The 18,425-nt window shown below is 37.9% G+C and overlaps 1 protein-coding gene across 6 annotated transcripts in view; it reads left to right on the top strand.

Annotated features, from left to right (window-relative positions):
* PREX2 (phosphatidylinositol-3,4,5-trisphosphate dependent Rac exchange factor 2) overlaps positions 1-18,425 on the top strand; it is a 303,757-nt gene that overhangs the window by 226,335 nt on the left and 58,997 nt on the right. Inside the window, exon 36 of one of the 6 annotated variants that reach the window (XR_006794332.3) lies at positions 15,601-15,740. The exons of 4 other annotated variants lie outside the window; for them this stretch is intronic. Coding sequence is in view for 1 of the 2 variants with exons in the window: in XM_064588243.1 (XP_064444313.1) it covers positions 3,384-3,456 (73 nt within the window). In the remaining variant the exon portion in view is untranslated. Of the gene's footprint in view, positions 1-3,383; positions 9,383-15,600; positions 15,741-18,425 lie in introns of those variants that run through there. One more of the 6 variants, XM_064588243.1, reaches the window with a different exon arrangement.

Below are 18,425 nucleotides of genomic sequence, written 5' to 3'. Positions count from 1 at the left end.
ATTTTTATTTTTAACTCTGCTGACGTTTCTAGCTCATCACAAGGACAGTCTTAAAAAAATATATTCAAGTCATCCTAGTCAAGCTCTTCCATGAATTGTTTCCTATTGCTTTTGTTCGGTGCCTTTTTGCTGACATTTCAAACTTCCTTTGTTTGGTGGATGTACAAGGAAGCTTTGCCCCTATACCAGTCAGGAAATTTAGCTTGGGCCCAGAGCTTTTGATTCAGAAGACATAATCATGACTTAAAAGAAATTAATGTGGATTTACTAAAGATCATTATTTATGTGAAGCACAGAACATTATGTTTATAAAATTAGCTGTCTAGTTACATGGACCACCCAATTTCAACTGAGGGCAAAGTTCTGTCTTCTATAGATTCAAGTTTGTGTCATTCTGTCAGTCATTCAAGAAGAAAATCAAATATACTTTTTCTTGTTTTTTGGTAATTTCAGCCAGAGTGACTCTAATTTGCTAAATTGCTTTGGCCATTTCCTATCCATCTTTCCTGGCACACCCCAAAATTCACGCCCCAAGAGGTCTTCCCAGCTCCCCTAAATTAGTCTTTTTCTTTATATTTCCTTGTACACCTCCATTATAACATTTATCACATCGTGCATTATATTCTTTTTACATACTCTTTATGTTGTTCTAAAAGTGTCATTATAATTTCAACTTTATTGGATCTTGTCCCATGTGAAATTTATGAACCTTGGCTACACTGATGATTTTCTTGAAAGAGGTCTCCAACAGAGTCAGCATCTGTACCATTCAAATAGCCCTAAATAGCCCTTTTCCCCTTGTCTTTTTCTTTTATCATTTGCTGATAAGGTATTTATTAATAGATGACTAATAAATGTTTGTATGTGCCAAAAGTTGGGGCAACCCAACCAGGACACAGAAGAATATAAACAGCAGTGGGTTCCTGACTGACATCATGATGAATTCAACAGAATATTTGGAGAATGGTATGGACTATAATGTCAGTGCTGAACGGGTCTTCCTAGCCACTCCCATCCTGTTTTGAGAGTATTCATGGTTCAATGGTATTTATCGCGCACTTATATGCAAATGCAAGAATGTGATATAGCATTGAGAATACAGAGATGAATCAGGCAGTATGTCCTTGAGAATCTGAAAGGAGAGGAAAAGTGAATGTGGTAAATAGGCTATTTTAAAATACCTTATTAAAACCATGGTGGAGGTAACAGGATGCCCAGAAACAGAAGAAGACACCGAGGGAAGACTGAGGAGCTCCGGAAGGGATAGTTCTGACACATCTTGGCCAGGTCAAGAAAGAGAGAAAAGCTCTCTCAGTGGGAGGGAACATTATGAGCAAAGACTTGGAGAACCATATGGGGCAATACAGGAGGCAGAGCAGAAAGGAAGCAGGAGTCGTGGGCAGGAGGGGGACTACATACACATGCCAGCCGAGGAGCTTAAGCTTAAGCATGTAAGTGAGTTCTAAGCAGTGCAGGGGGAGCAGAGGGGGGCGGGGTTTGCATTTTAAACTGAGCACTTTGATGATACCAGTGAGGACAAATTAGGGATGAGAACAAGACTAGAGTCAGAGAGACTGGTTAGGAAGCTACTGAAATTGTTGTAGCAAGTGATAATAACCCTAAGAAGATAAAATGAAGATGGTGAGGAAGGCATAGATTTTAGAAATATCTGTGAAGAAAAAAGTCTCCCCCATTAAATACGTATGGAGGGAAATGGAGACACACTGGATTGGACACCGGGATCATTATCTGATCTAGTGAGGGAACAAGAGAAGAAACTCCTTCAAGTTTGGGAGTGGTAACATACTGAATTGAATTGGATTTCACATGGAGCATTTACATTCAGGAGGCTTTATCCAGTAGGCTGGAGACACTCACAAAGAGGTAAATAGTTGAAACCAAAATAATGCATGAGATTTCCCAGGTGATAGTACTGCACATACAGAGAGGTGAAGTGAATTGCTCAAAGTCAGGCAACTGGCAATGAGGGCAAAGGCTCCAACTAGTAATTTCCAGCTCTAAAGTGTACGCTTTTGTTACAGGGCTCCACTGCTTCTCCAAAGTAGCAAATGATCCCAGTATTAATGTGTGTGGCTTGGGGAAATGATTTAATGGAATTTTAATTACTTACAATGGACGAGTTAAGTACAACACAAACACGTGGAATCTTCTTTGAAAAAAAAGAATTTTGAAGTGTTTTAAAGGGCAAGGAAGCATTCTGGTTTGTTTTCTCTGAAAAGGGATGTTTCCACAACTGTAGAACTAGAGAAGAAGATACGATAAAGACCAGAGCAGAAGAAAAGGCAAAAGGGACTAAAATAGTTGAAATCTTACTGTAACTTGAACACAAAAGAAAGTATCTCTATAGAGTTTGACTGTGAATCAAACTCACTAATGTATTTTTGCCCTTGTAATGAATGCACCTCATCGAATATTGCACACTGTCAGAGAAGGAGAATTCATCTGCATACATTTTAAAAGCCATCAGAATGCATTATCAGCCATGCTCTTTGCATCAAATTCCAAAATTAAGTATTGAAATATATACTGTGTAATATTATATATAATAATATATAGTTAAAATTATATAATGATACATTATAATTACATATTAAATAGAATAATACCAAACTTAGGATAGAATAATACCCAACTTAGGATATTTTCATTTGTTTATTGAAATATTAAAATTTTAGTCATGTAAAATTAAAAGCCTATAGTTCTATTTCATTCATAGCATATTTTATACAACTATGTATACATTAATAAGTTAAAAGCCTCTTGATGTGCTTCAGTTTGTATAAGCTTTAAACTTTACCTACTTGAGATATCAGTGAACTCAGATGTAAAATTAGACACATTCAGAAAACACAATGGAGGATAATAGGTGAACAAATCCCTTGCTAGTCTTATGGAGAAGCATTTTTAGTAGATCTAATGACATTCATTGCATTTCTTATGGGCCAAGTGAGAAAAAGCAGAAATATCCTTAATAGACCAAGTGACATTTAGGTCATGGGAAAAAATTTCCATTAGTTTGAGGCAATTATGGAATTTCAGTAATATGAATAAGAAGAAACAGGGCTACTGATCTGTAATTGCCTGCTTCATTAATATACCAGAGGATGGACAGTCAGTCAAACCTGGATTCCAGTCCCCACTCTTCCCTTGACCAGTTGTATGACTTAGGCCAAATTCTTAATAACTCTGAGCCTTGATTTCCTTATTTGTCCATTGGAGCTAGCGATGCTTCAAAAGCTGTTGTATTAGCTGAGAGGAGGTCCATACTATCTTCAATATTTGCTTAATGTAAAGAGTAACAAATCACAAAGACTTGTACGTGAAGATAGATTTTCATGGAAGAAAACCTTGGTTTCTCCAAGGTCTTTGTGTGTTTGGACAGCTGACCTCATTGCCCAGTGGAGGAGGAAGGGAACTGTCTCCCAGTGGGATTGAGAAGGAACTTGCCTAAAAAACTATGCAAAATGGAGCTAGAAGAGCCTTCTTTGTGCACAGAAATACTCCTGAGAATAAGCCAGATACTGCATTTGATTTCATACCAGAAAACTAATGGATAAGAGGCGATGTGGAAAACTATCCAGAAGGATGTATAGCCCTAGCTACGCTTCCAGTCCTGGATTTAGCCCAAAGGCAGAAAAGATGGCTGCCCAGCTCTGCTATGGACAAGATGACAGAACACTTCCAAACACCTTCATTGAGAGTACTAGAAGCAGGAACTTTTTATACACTGTGTAATTAAAAGCTAAATGGAACATAATGGCATTCAGCTCTGCTTTACTGCATCATGAATGCTACCAGATTCTTTAGGCAATTAATAAGATTGCCATTAAAGCCATTCATGTTATTCTGCACTCAAAAACAAAATTTATGAGGGATGACTGGGTAACTCAGGCGGTTAAGCCTCCAACTCTTGATTTCAGCTCAGGTCATGATCTCAGGGTCATGAGATCGAGCCCCGCATCAGGCTCCATGCTCAGCGGGGAGTCCGCTTGAGATTCTCTCTCCCTCTTCTCCTCGTCCCACCACTCTCTCTAAAATATAGAAAAATAAAATTATAAAAAGTAAACCTTTTTATAAATAAATAAATAAAAATTGAGTGAAATTGTGATTCCCCATATTCAATGTCTTTATGTATACTTTGAACAACACTGCATATACCAATATTTAAAGCTTTTAATATGAGAAATGAGCTAGTTTCTTGCTTAGTAACTAATCTAGGTTAGGATGTCAGTATAGTTTGCAGGGGGAGATGTTGTACACTGAAACTCTTTCCATGCCTATTTTAATAACTCATGTAACAGGGCACCTGGGTGGCTCAGTTGGTTAAGCATCTGCCTTCGGCTCAGGTCATGATCCCGGGATCCTGGGATCGAGTCCCGCATCATATTCTCTGCTCAGTGGGGAGCCTGCTTCTCCCTCTCCCTCTGCCTACCACTCTGCCTACTTGCACTCTCTCTCTCTCTCTGTGTCAAATAAATAAATAAATCTTTAAAAAAAAAACTCACTTAATAGAAGAAAACCAATCTCACAGAGATATGTTGATGGGAAGGGAAGAAAAGATTTAAGAGCAATTTCTTAACAAAAATCCAATGAAATTGTATTGTCACCTGTAAATTATGGATAAATATTACCAGTTTTATTTTTCTAATTTAGATAATGTTAAACCATCAATTTAAAAAATTCTGATTAATAGTTAAAACAACTGTAGTAGAGGTGATGAGTTTTATTTTTTTTAAAGATTTTATTTATTTATTTGACAGAGAGAGGGATAGCAAGGGCAGGAACACAAGCAGGGGGAGTGGAAGAGGGAGAAGCAGGCTTCCCGCTGAGCAGGGAGCCCGATGCAGGGGCTTGATCCCAGGACCCTGGGACCATGACCTGAGCTGAAGGCAGACACTTAATGATCGAACCACCCAGGCGCCCCAGGTGATGAGTTTTAAATAAAAACAAATTCTTATGTTTGTTTTCAATTTTTATACACTTTTGGTTCGTAGCTGACAAACTAACCTTCAAATATCACTCACTGCTGTGTGGCCCTACTGTGCATAACTGTTTTGTGACTTACAGCACATGTGACTTACTGCACTGGTCTGTATCCTGTTCAATAAAATAAATGCTTTTGAATGCTTTGGGTGTTGAGACAATGTAAACGGTTACACAATTTCTAAATTTTTGCAGACAAATTCTTTACTTAAGTCTGCAGACCGCATTTTGAGTGGCACTGAGCTAGAAGACATAAGCTGGGATTTAAAATAAATTATTACTAGTGTGAGATGTAGCTTTGGCCTTTCATATGTTTGTGTGTGCTCCCTAAACAAGGATGAGAACGGCAAGTGAGCTGAGGGCAGATTCTGAAGGAAGGAGAGCAAGCTTGCCTTGTGTCTGGGTGAAGATATGTCCTTGAAGACTACATTGGGGACAGGGCTGGACTATATTAGAGAAGCAGATGTAGAAAGAGCCAGCGTTAGGAGTTTCGTTTTCCCATAAAGAAGGCCTGCTGCAGTCAGGTTCTTCAGACCCATACCAGAGAAGGCAAGACAAGTTCACACCTCATGCATACCAGAATGCAAGTTCCCTGAGGGAACTTGTTCATGGCTGTATCACTAAAACATAAACATTGCTTTATACCCAAATATTTGTCGAAGTAATTGAGCGAAAGTACTGACAACACATTCTTATGTACAGAAAACAGTGTGGGATTAGTTGCTTTGTTTTGTTGTTGTTTTACTTTCAAGTCCCTTAATGCCATAAGGATTTCAGGAGGTTTAGGGAGATTTACAGTAGTTTATCAACAATAAGGACAAGGTGGAAGTCTTTTAAGTTTCACATCATTTACCTCTTCTCTTCTATTTAATACAACATAGCAGATCCATGATAAATAAGGGATATGTCTCTCTCTCTCTCTCACCCCTCTCCCTCACACCCACCCTCCCTCTCTTGTCTGTCTTCTTATCTGTCTCCTCCTCCTTTCTTTACCCTCTTTTCCTTTTCTTTCTTTTCTATCCTTCCTTTTCATTTTTCTTTCTTTCATTTATTCATTCATTCGACTACTATTTATATCTGCTGAGTAATATCCCACCTGCCATTTCTCATGCCTTCCCCTCTCTTCAGGGGATTAAGTAGCTTTGTACAGACTTAAATTCTGTGATCTCAATGGACTATCCTTTTTTTCACTCTTAAGATTCTCCTTATGCCTTAGAGACCCTTCATTCCTTTTGCCCAGTGCTTACTTGTCCTAATGCTTACTAATGTACTTTAGCACTCTGCTAAACCTTTTTAGATCACTTTCACACTGGACTGTAATTACCTGTTTATTGTCCTCTCTCAAGTGTACTTTCTTTGCAGGTAAATAATTGTCTTATTTTTATCCTTTTATCCACAGTACCTGCCACCATGTCCAACTTATTATTTATTATTGTCTATTGAACAAATGAACAAATACACAAATCTGGAGTTTAGAGATGTGCATATTTAGGTCTCTTAGAGAAAAAAATGACTCAGGAGAGTGTTCAGAGTGAGAATAGTGAGGTGGGACAGAAAACAGATGCTGGAGGAATAGGTAAGGAAGAGGAGCCCATGGAGGAGGCAGAAAAGGCAAGCTTAAGTGAATGTGTGAAAACCAACAAAGCACCAGGCTAATGTTAAAAGACTTAGTGAATAGAGAATTGAAAAAGGTGAGGGTGACCAAGAGTTACCCTCATATATAAGAAGAGATTCAGAAAACAATGCCTGGGATTGTCCACTGGATTGGGCCAGTGTAAAGTCATTGGCATTGACATCATTAGGCAGAATGGTTTGAGAAGGATGGTGGTAGAGGTCTGGCTACAATCATCTGATGGGAGTGGGTTTCAGGTTTGGAAGTGGAATTAACAAATTAGACTTCTTTGGGAGAAATTTAAATGGAAGAGGAAGGAGGTCATCAGACAGTATCTAAAAGATTTAGAGTCAGTGAAAATTTATTTACTTCTCATTAGTTCATCTAGTTAAGAATGAAGTTGATAGAACTTATTGTTCTTTGTGGGAAGGACTCAGTAGTGCATGAGATTCCTCCTTGTTAATCAATACTGATTCTCATTTGCCCTTAAATTATTTACTTATTGCTTCATTTAACAAATATTTACTGAGCAACTGCTTTGGATCAGGCGTGTTTTAGGTGCAAGGCATAAATGAAATGATGTAGTCCCTGCCCTCATGGAGATTATATTCAATTCCAAATAGTTCTTTAAAACTTACCTTTGATCAGTTTGCTCATCTGAGGAATGAAATTAGCCAAAGACAGTCCCAATGGAGCTTTAATTAGTTAATGCATTTTCACTTACCATATTCTGCTAATGACATCTTTCTAATTTCTGTGTATCTGTGTTTCTAGTTTTATTACATTTTCCCTGCCCTTCTGTCTGAAGCAGATGTCTACAGTTTATGAGACTCACTTCTGAATAGTTGTCTCCCTTAATATCTTAGAAGACAGTGACAGTTCCACACTGCTTCAGCTGATTTTAATTAAGCACTTTGGAAGTTGAAGATAGGGCGGTGACCTTGCTGGTCTTTTTCATACAGTTGTCTTTTTCCTATTATAAGGTTCATAAGCAAAACAGTAAGAGTGTGTATATATTTTGTGAATAAATTTTGTGCAAAACCCATTCTCCTTGGAAATGGTTTAGAGCTGTCACTTATCAATAAATTTAGGAAATTTAATTTAGGTAACTGAGGAAGTATATTTACTCTACCAAAATATATCAAACACTCAGAGTTGTGGGTGATGCTATGCAAAGTAATCAAGTAATGAAGATAAACTGTACATTGTCTCTATCTTCAAGGTGCTTATAGTTAGGGGGGAAAGAAACTTGTAAACAAATCCTTGCAGTACACAACCGTAGATACCAACATTAGGGAATGTACTGGGTACTGGGGAAATGGAAGAGCCTCTGACTCTAAAGATACAGAGGAAGTTTGAGAGTGGAGGTGATGTTGAAGATGGGTCTTAAAGAATGAATATTAATGGGAAGTGATGCCAGCAAGACGATGGTATAGTAATTTCCAATGTCCCTCTGCCTACAGAAACATTAATTTGAACAACAACTCTCCATGAACAAAAATACCTTAACAGGAGCAAAAGATTCTAGGTGAGGGATTATAACACCTGAGTGGAGCATGGAAATAAGAAAATATGTGTTATATTACCCCCATCACCCCTCCCCTAAACCTGGCTAGCCCAGGATGAAGAGAAACACACTCCCGATGGGGAAAGAAGAGTGCAGTGAGCACCCAACTTCACCACAATCCCAAGAACCAGACCTAAACCAGTGCCAGACCAACCCTCTTGACCCCAGGCTCCAGGTGGGTTCCTATGGAACCCTGTGGACCCAAGCACCAAGCCTGCATCAGACTTATTCACCAATAGACCCTACCAGATGCCCCCTCTTACCCCAGAATCTCTGGAAGGTCTAGCTGATAAAAAGTTTTCCCTGCTGAAGGCAGTTTATAAAGACTGGAAGAGTTGCCTGCTTCTTCAGATGCACAGACACCAACACAAGACCATAAGGATCTTGAATAATCAAGGAAACATGGCACCACCAAAGTAAATTAATAAAGCTCCAGTAACTGACCCTAAATAATGGAGATCTATAAACTGTTAGAAAATTCATAATAATTCTCTTAAGGAAATTCAGTGAACCACAGTGCAAGCAAACACAGACAATTAAATTAGGAAAACAATGCATGAACAAAATAAAATGTTTAAAAAAGAAATAGAAACCATTAAAAAAAAAGAAAGAAAGAAACCCTAGGGTTCAAGAATACAATGACTTAACTGTGGAATCTAATAGAGAGCTTCAAAAGCAGATTCAACCAAGCAGAAGAAGAAAATCAGTGCACTCAAAGACAGGACATTTGAAATTATCCAGTTAGGGAAACAAAAAGAAAAAAGGATGAAAAAGAGTGAAGAGAGCCTATGGGAATTATGAGATACCACTAAAAGAAACAACCTGCACATTACTGGGGTCCCAGAAGGAAAAGAGATGGAGAAAAGGTCAGAAAGCTTATCTAAAGACATGATTGCTGAGAACTTCAAGTCTGGGGAGAGATTTGGACATCCAAGTTTATGAAGCACATAGGCCCTCCAAAAGTTTCAACACAAAAAAAAGATCTCCAAGACACATTATAATAAAATTGCCTAAAGTCAAAGACAGAGGATTTTTAAAACAGCAGGAAAATAATATTCCTCATGTACAGGAGAACTCCCATAAGGTGCACAGTGGATTTCTCAGTAGAGACCTTGCATGCCAGAATAGAGTGGGGTGAACCAGAGTACATTATGCAAAGAGAAATAGGTCAGAAAGAATTGTGATGTGTCTCACTTATATGTGGAATCTAGAAGAAGAAGGAGGAGAAAGGGAAGAGGAAGTAGTGTATGGGCATGTGTCTACTTAATAATACTATGTTGAACAATGATAATATGGGGGCACCTGGGTGGCTCAGTCATTAAGCATCTGCCTTCGGCTCAGGTCATGATCCCAGGGTCCTGGGATCGAGACCTGCATTGGGCTCCCTGTTCAGTGGAAAGCCTGCTTCTCCCTCTCCCCCAGCTTGTGTTCCCTCTATTGCTGTCTCTCTCTCTCTCTGTCAAATAAATAAATAAAATCTTAAAAAAAAAAACAAAAACAATGATCATATACTTAGTAGAGAGTAAATAGAGAGTAAATTTTAGGTGCATTCATCACACATAAAAAAATGGTAACTGAGGAGATGATATGTTAATTAGCTTGACTGTAGTAATTGTTTCACTATGTATGTCTATATCAGATCATCGTAGTGTATGCCTTAAATATAATTATAAAAATTTTGAAGAATGAATAACAATTATTATGATGTTAGCTATTGAGTGACTGGCTGTGAGTTAAGTACTGTATTAAGGGCCTTGAATTTTACAAAATAAAGGGAAGTACAGCCTTTTTTATAGATTCTAATATAAAAGTATAAAAGCTAAGAGTTAGACATTTAAAATCTCAATGTAATTGTGCTTAATCGTGTTTGTTTTCATCTTTTCTTATTTGTAACTGAACAAGTATTTTGCTGGATCCTTTTTTGCTACAGTCATTTAGAGGTGAAACAACACTACTGTCAGTCTTGCAAGGGACCCTGTGAATATTTTTCTCTTTTTTTTATTTTTTTATTTTTTTATTTTTTATTTTTTTTAAAGATTTTATTTATTTATTTTGAGAGAGAGAGAATGAGAGAGAACACATGAGAGGGGATAGGGTCAGAGGGAGAAGCAGTCTCCCCGCCGAGCAGGGAGCCCGATGCGGGACTCGATCCAGGGACTCCAGGATCATGACCTGAGCCGAAGGCAGTCGCTTAACCAACTGAGCCACCCAGGTGCCCTGAATATTTTTCTCTTGTTCATAGTTGTCTCTCACTGAAGAGGGATCGTTAAATACCCTTCCTCTCTAATTATGTTCCGATGATTATTAAATATTTTCCTTTAAGTATTGTACTTCAGTGTCAATTGAGATGTAGCCTAATATTCATAAGCTTAAAAAGAATCTTTCTCGCAAAGAATCCTTCTTAAAATGTGCATAATAATCATTTTATTTATAAACTAAGACATTTAATATATTTCTTGGGGCACCTGGGTGGCTCAGCTGGTTAAGCATCCAATTTGTGATTTTACTTCATATCATGATCTCATGAATCATGTGACCAAACCCCACGTCAGGCTCCACATTCAGCCAGGAGTCTGCTTGAAATTCTCTCTCTTCTTCTCCTTCTACCACTCCCCACCTAAAATAAATAAATCAGTCTTTAAAAAATATTTAATATATTTCTTTACCTCCTTTAAGTCAGATACATATTTGGTTGGTTGATAATAACGCTAACTCCAAATTCTTTACAGCTCTGATGAAATAGAATTCAATTTAGTTCAATACTATACCAAGTATTAGATGCACTGTCTTTGGTTACGGGAATACAAATTTTGTGTGTGTGTCAGGCACTATCTTTGGTTATGGTATTACAAATTTTTTTAAAGATATTTATTTTTATTTATTTATTTATTTATTTATTTATTTATTTATTTATTTGAGAGAGAGAGAGAGCAGAAGCAGGGGGCAGGGGCAGAGGGAGAGGGTCAAGCAGATTCCCTGCTAAGTGGGGAGGTGGATGGGGGACTTGATCCCAGGACCCCAAGATTATGACCTGGGCCAAAGTCAGACGCTTAACCGACTGACCACCCAGTCACCCCAGGGTGACAAATTTTTTTAAAAAATGGTTCTCTGTCCCCTGAGAGCATGCAGTTTAGCAAAGGTGACAGAAGGAGTGCAACCCGGTGTCGTATAGTGGGATAAATTTGTTTCGGTTGGGAAGTTCTCAAGAAGATGTCATATTTGAGCAGGGTTTTGGAGGATCAACAGAATATTGCCAAGCAGAGGAGGTGAGAGGGAATTCCAGGCAGATAGTATAATATGAGAAAAGGTGTGGCAGTTTTCCTGTAGGTGGATGTTGTGCTGGGGGAATCCAGCATGAACATAGCAGAGCAAAGAGGGAGATGAGAGATAAGAAAGGAAGTCTGTGGGTAGATTGCGAGGAGAGATCTTGAAGGCCAAATGGTAGGCTTTGGGTACTGGGGAAATCTGAGTAACTTTAGCAAGGTAATAAAATATTCATCTCTGTGCTTTAGAAAGATAATTTTGAAGTCCAATTAGAGTCAAATAAGGAATACAGAGAAAGATGTGGAGGAGGAGAAGCTGATCTGTCAACCTCATGTCAGTTGAGCCTTTTATGGCTTTAAACCTTAAAAGACTTATGATTTTAAATCTAAAAATTATCCTTTAATATGAAGATGCCAAACTTTCTTGAGACATAATTGTCAAATTAAATAGACTTAGTTTAAAAATAGAAATATTACTTGACTCTACTGTTTTTCCTGGGTGTAATGAGATGTTTTGTTTTTAATATAGTTAAACTTTATTCTCAGAAAGGCTTTCTTTTTTGGGGATTGACTTTTTCTCTCCATTTCCAGAGATTGTGCTCTGTAGTAGCAGAGTATGGTGTCACTATTGGAAGCATTTTAAGTCTGTGGTGATCTATGTATGTTGCAGATGTGAGAAAGAAATATCACGGGGCGCCTGGGTGGCTCAGTCATGAAGCGTCTGCCTTCGGCTCAGGCCGTGGTCCCAGGGTCCTAGGATCGAGCCCCGCATCGGGCTCCCTGTTCGGCGGGAAGCCTGCTTCTCCCTCTCCTACTCCCCCTGCTGTGTTCCCTCTCTCGCTGTGTCTCTCTCTGTCAAATAAATAAATCTTAAAAAAAAAAAAAATAAAGAACTATCACCCTCGCAGACTCATGAAACGAGGAGCAAAAATCAGAATGCAGTTAAGAGGGTTTGGAAAGCAGACAGTTGGATTTTAATACAGTGAAGTCACTGATTGAAGGTTGTCAAAGGAAAAGAGTGATAGGAGGGTATCAACAGCAGTAAAGAGCAACAGGGCATAGCCCCACTACCTCTGACACCATAATTCTGTTTCCAGGGCATCAGAGAAATCCTTTTTTTATGTGGGAAAGTCTTGCCCTATGTGGTCACGCAGATTGCTTCGTTAGCCTTCCAGGAATTTTTTCCCCAACACTCAAGTAGAAATGGAGTTGTTCATTGATACAGACAGCTCTGTAAAGACTATAACCTTGTGTGCTCCATTTTTGACAAGCCAGAAGACAGATTTATCCAAGCAAATCCAAGTTTATCTCATTATTCAGGACTTCTCTTCATGTAACTTTTAGTAAAACACATTCCGGAAAAGTCAGGGCTAATGCTTGTGGCCATGGAAGGTGGGTAGGGCTAGGATAGAGGTACAAATTAACATTTTCCCACCTACTTACTCATCATGGATTTTTTTACCCATATAGGGGTACAGGTTGAACCTGTCTGGTGATTTTCCTGTATACAAGAAATCAGTGTCTTTCGATAATATTTTCTGTAGAATTTTTTTCCAATTTAAGTGCTATGGTAGGCCAATGCAGCTTAACAGTAATTCTCATCAGACACCTAGTCACAGCCATAGTCAACTGCCATGCCATTGTAATAATGATATACCCAACCACACCAATGACTAATGTCCGTAATTGAACAAACACCGTTACAGTTCTTTTTTTGAAATGCAGAGTAACTGCTAAAATCCAAAAGCTACCTTATACAGTTTAGAATATTTGGGGATAGGACATGGTGTTACAAGAAGTATAGAGGAGTCTGGCCCAATAAGAAATTTTCATAAGTTATTATAAATAGTGATCTCATAGGCAATGATCTGGAGATAAAAACAAGGGTATAGCAGAGAGCTGAGCTGAATACTATAGTTGTTCCTCCTTCTTTATAAAGCACTAGTGGCTCTTACGCCTTAATCAGTCTCTCTTGGATTGGATATCCTCCAACATACCCAGAAAAGTCAGAAAGTGCCAGATGAGAAGAATGTCACTTTTGTCACTGATTTAACCTCTAGGTATCCCTTATGACAAAATTAATAGGTTTAAATATTTTACATCAAGCTGTCGCACTGTCTCTCTTTGTGTGAAAACCTGACCCTTTGAAGTACCTGCCAGACCCTATAGAGCTATGATCCTAATTCTTTACCCAGTTGAGAAAGCACTTTCCTAATTTTTTAATTAGTAAATTAACCTGCATAACTCTACATAAACTAATCTCAGTGTTCCTCAAATGCATTTTCTTTCTCTCATGGCAAACATCAACTCCCTATTTTCATTACCATGATCTTATTTTGAATGCCAAATAATTCTTTGTTTCTGGGATTTCTTGCAGCTCTGAATTCCCTAAATTTTCATATCTTATGTGTCATCTGTTTCTTTCCATTTATTTTTACTTTTTTACTGGTAGCTAAGTGTTTACTGTGTAGTGCTTCTCTCCACTGTTTAACAAATGAATTATATAATTCTTTAGCTTGGTATTTCATTTCCTCACAGTATGGATCCAGCCTACTTGCACAACATTCTCTCTCCCTCCCTTACATGAACCTGCTCTTCAGCCAGATTGGCTCCATCCACTTCTGTATCTGTTCTGTTGTTCGTGGTGTTGCCTGCATTTGACACGCTGCTTTCCTATTTTGACCTGTCCAGAATCCATCTGTCAAAGTCCAACTCTTATGCCATATTCTTATTTATATGGCCTTGCTTCTCCCTCATGTGAGTATATCCCAATAACTTTTTTTCACCTTTAAACTTACCTGTCAGTTAGTTCTACCTTGCGTTATAAATACCTGTGTACCTGTCTCCACTACTGGATTATATGAGATAAATGCCCAAGATTAGTTTCACTGTAGTTATTTGATTTGGATATATTTATACCACTTAGTGTTACAACTTTCGACATTATCACCCCTTTCATTGGTATTTTATTCTACAGGGACTAAATGAAAAAATATTATCGTAATGTATCAATTTTATATGGCATAGTTAATTCACAAAGTTGACAACGAAGTCTAATGAATGCTAGCATGAAAGGAAACTTACTCACCAGCCTATATAAAGTAGCAGCACTTTCAAAACGGTCTTAATAAGATTTGCTTTATGAGACAAAGGACCATGACTTCATTCTTACTAACCTCAGAAGCATAATAAACTATGGTCAGTTTGGGCATTAATCCAATTTTGCCATTAACTTGCTCATAAATTTTGATTAAGGGGCATTGTAAGACTTTCATAATTAAGGGAAGTGCATTAGAAATTTATTTCCTGTGAACAGTTTGTCATATTCTGAAAAATACTGAAGTTCTGTGAATACCTGTAAACCCTAGCGTTGGTAAAATAGGTGGCTGAACAGACTTTTGTCTGATGGGGAGTACCTAATACTAGTTGCAATCTCAAGTCTAAATTTTAATTCTAACAAATAATTGGTTGAATTAAAATATGTGTTGGTTATGTAAATTTCTTAAGAGTAACAAAGTGACTGTATTCCATGGTTATCTTCTCAGACTTCACCAGCACATCGATATATTTTATAATGATTTCTTGCTTTCTTTAATCATGGATTGACAAATATTAACTATTTGTACAAGTCTGGATCAGTAAATACATTTAATTCTGTATTTGCAGGAGTCCTTTATCTTCTAAGAGTATTTTGAAGGGTACAGTTATATCATTAGATGCTTTTTCTATTTTAGTTTTGCTGTATAGCAATTTGGAAAAGACTAGATTGTTTCTGAATAAGGTTTCACTTGATGTGGGCATTTACACATTTTAAATTTAAAAGTTATTTTTCTACTGGCTCTCTTCACAAAATCTGTTTTTTTTTTCCCTTCAAGGATTTTACCCCATTGGAAATTTTAAAACTGCCAAATCCGTTTTTATTTTTTTAGATTTTATTTATTTATTTGAGAGAGCACAAGTTGGGGTGGGGGAGAGAGGAAGCCAGACACAGGGCTCCATCCCAGGACTCTGAGATCATGACCAGAGGTGAAGTCAGGTGCTTAACCAACTGAACCAGGCTCCCCTCTGCCAGATTGTTTTAAATGAATTAAAATCCACATATTCCTGCTCTGAACTGGCTGAACGAGTGACACCTTTTTTTTTTTTTTTTGAAGGAACGTCTGTTTCTGAAAGTAGGAAGAGTGTTCATTGTGGCCAGCTGTAGTGGAGGTTTCTGTAGTGAAGCTTTCTGTAGGGGATACAAATGATCTACGGACTGCTACTCCAGGATATTTTCTTTCCCAAACAATTCAAGGTACAGAAGAGCTGAAGTGTGTACAACCAACGCACCTGATTAAGCCATTTACATGACAGTCTTCTTTATTTTTTTTTAAAGATTTTATTTGTTTTTTGGAGAGAAAGAGAGAGCACAAGCGGGGTGAGGGGCAGAGGGGAGAAGCAGACTCCCCATTGAGCAGGGAGCCCAATGTGGGGCTCAATCCCGGGACTCCGGGATCATGACCTGAGCTGAAGGCAGATGCTTACCTGACTGAGCCACCCAACAGTCTTCTTTAACCTAAAGAAAGGTTCTTTTCCTTTTAGACCTGAACCACTATTTGTGCCCTGATCATGGAATTATGTAGATTCCAAGTACCTACTTTAATTTTCACTTTTTATATGTAACAGAAAATATTGTAGGTGGCCTTAGGGGAAAGGAGAAAGTTTGAGTCTTATTTTTATTCCTTGCTATGCCTTAAAAATGCTCCAGGGGATGCCTCCCACTGTGTGTCCTTGAATAGTAATTGCTATTGACTACTGAATGCGTCCTATTGGCTTACCACAATACTGAGTACTTTTTTTGATTAATAGTCAACATTATGCTATATATATACGTTAGGCAATTTTAATATACATTGTAAAAACGAGGTACTTGAGACCCTGGGAGGCTGAATAATTTGTCCCTGAACTTGCGCACTTCTTTTCATTGCTTTACTCTCTCTGCCAAGCACACTTGAGGAAAGGCATGAGGACGTTGATCAAGGTGTCTCTGCGGGTCCTGGCTTTGAAGCATCACCTTCGTTCCAAGCAGATAGCAATGCTAGGTAAAATACAAAGTCAGAAAATGTAAAAGTCACAGCTGAGTTCATGATTTATCATCTCAGTGGCCCACAAATCAAAAGAAAATGCAAGTGATGAGTTGTGAGCTATGCTGAGGCCTCTGGAGGTGGACAGAAGGGCCAGTATGATTTCTTCTAGGCGAATAAGAGATTGGAGTCATTCTACACTAGGTGGAGATCCAGAGCCAGCCTTGTAGTTTGAAGCCAGGACATAGAGAAGGACTCGTCTGCTTCTGAGCAAGGATGAGAACCCTGCTGCCCACTACTTAAGACTATAGCTTTTGATGCTAGGAAAGGCTTATATGGCAGGAAGAAAGCAGCACCTCCAGGAAACTGGGAATTGAACCAGGTCACTCACTGGCTCACTAATGTGACGGGTAATAATCCAGATGTCAGCATAATTTAATACTCGAATTACCAGTATGAAACTGATTATGTATGAGTGGTTCTGGGCACCAAATGAGCACAAAATCGTTTGTAAGAGAAGGATAATGAGAGATGGGGGTTGGAGGTGTATCAAAAAGCTAAATAAAACTAAATAAAAAATCTTCTGACTTCAAATGAACCTGCAAAGCAAAATTCCAAAGCACACGAGAAAGCCTTACACTAGGAAAGAGCCAGTGGATTTGACCATTGAGAATAAATTTTATTGGAAGAAATTAAAATATTGAAACAGCCTGGGAGAGCATATTTTGGATGCTCAAAATATAAACAAAGGATTGCCATCTGTAAAAAGGTAGAAAATCCTGAAATAAAACCAGTCAGTGATATAATTATTTATTTATTTACAAATATTTATTAAGATTATACTATGGTCCACACACTGTTACATGCCAGAGATGTAGGAATGAACCCAAGTAAATAAAAACTACATCCACATAGACAGTTTACATTCTCATAGGGAGTTTACCTTTTAGTGGTAGAAATGAAATAAGAATAGGCAGAAATCTTGGAAGTTAAAGACAGTCATTGAAATAAAATTCCCAGTAGAAAGTATAAACTCTAGACTTGACAATGACAGATTTTTTTTCATTTGGAAGCTATTATTTAGGAAATCACCTAAAATGCAGTCATGGGAAAATAAGATTTTAAAAGTGTGTGTGAGTGGAAAGAAAGAATGAGAGAGAAAGAAAACATCAGATTATGTGAAGAAATAATAGCTGAGATTATTTTAGAATTGAAGACAAGACTCCTCACGTTGAAAGGACACTCTGAGAACCTATCTGGATAAACAACAATAAAATCAATGCTTAAACACTTTGAAGTAAAACTTCAGAACATTGAGGGTAAAAAGAAAATCCTTACCCGTCGAAGAAAAAATACAGACTAGTCCCAAAGCAAAGGCAACTAGATTGAGAGCAGACACCAAGAACAGTGTTGAGGGGGAAAAATGTCCTGTAATTTGGATTCTAGAATTTAATGCCGACATATACCACTGACATGCTGATCAAACATAGTAATAGAATACCCAACTTTTAAAACTGAATATTTTGAGGAAAGAATGTGTGGATTTAAAAAAGAATTAAGAGGAACAGCAGCTTCTCAATGTCACCAAATTTAACTCTTGCTATAAAAAGTAATAACTAATTTCTACATAAAGAAAGTTAAGATGACACAAAAGAAAGAAATACAAACATGCAAGGAAAGAAGAAGAAATATAGCCAACAAATATATGCAAATTGAAAATAAAAATACCAAAGGTTGAAATTCTCATAACATCAATGTGAACAAGGATGTGGAAGAATGATCACAGCTGTTCTGTTCTTTGCAAAGTCTGACAGTCCACTTGGGCCAACTGTGTGGAGTGATCTTGTAAAGCATGGAAGTGGTAAATGCCAGCTTCTGTGTGGTATTTACCTTGGGGAGGCAGAGTTTGGAACAAG

The sequence above is a fragment of the Mirounga angustirostris genome, unplaced genomic scaffold, assembly GCF_029215605.1.
Source record: "Mirounga angustirostris isolate CCGP_5_RB_7025 unplaced genomic scaffold, mMirAng1.0.hap1 SCAF_4, whole genome shotgun sequence".
NCBI lineage: Eukaryota > Metazoa > Chordata > Mammalia > Carnivora > Phocidae > Mirounga > Mirounga angustirostris.
The sequence above is the reverse complement of the archived record's forward strand: the minus strand, read 5'-3'. Positions and strand labels throughout refer to the sequence as shown.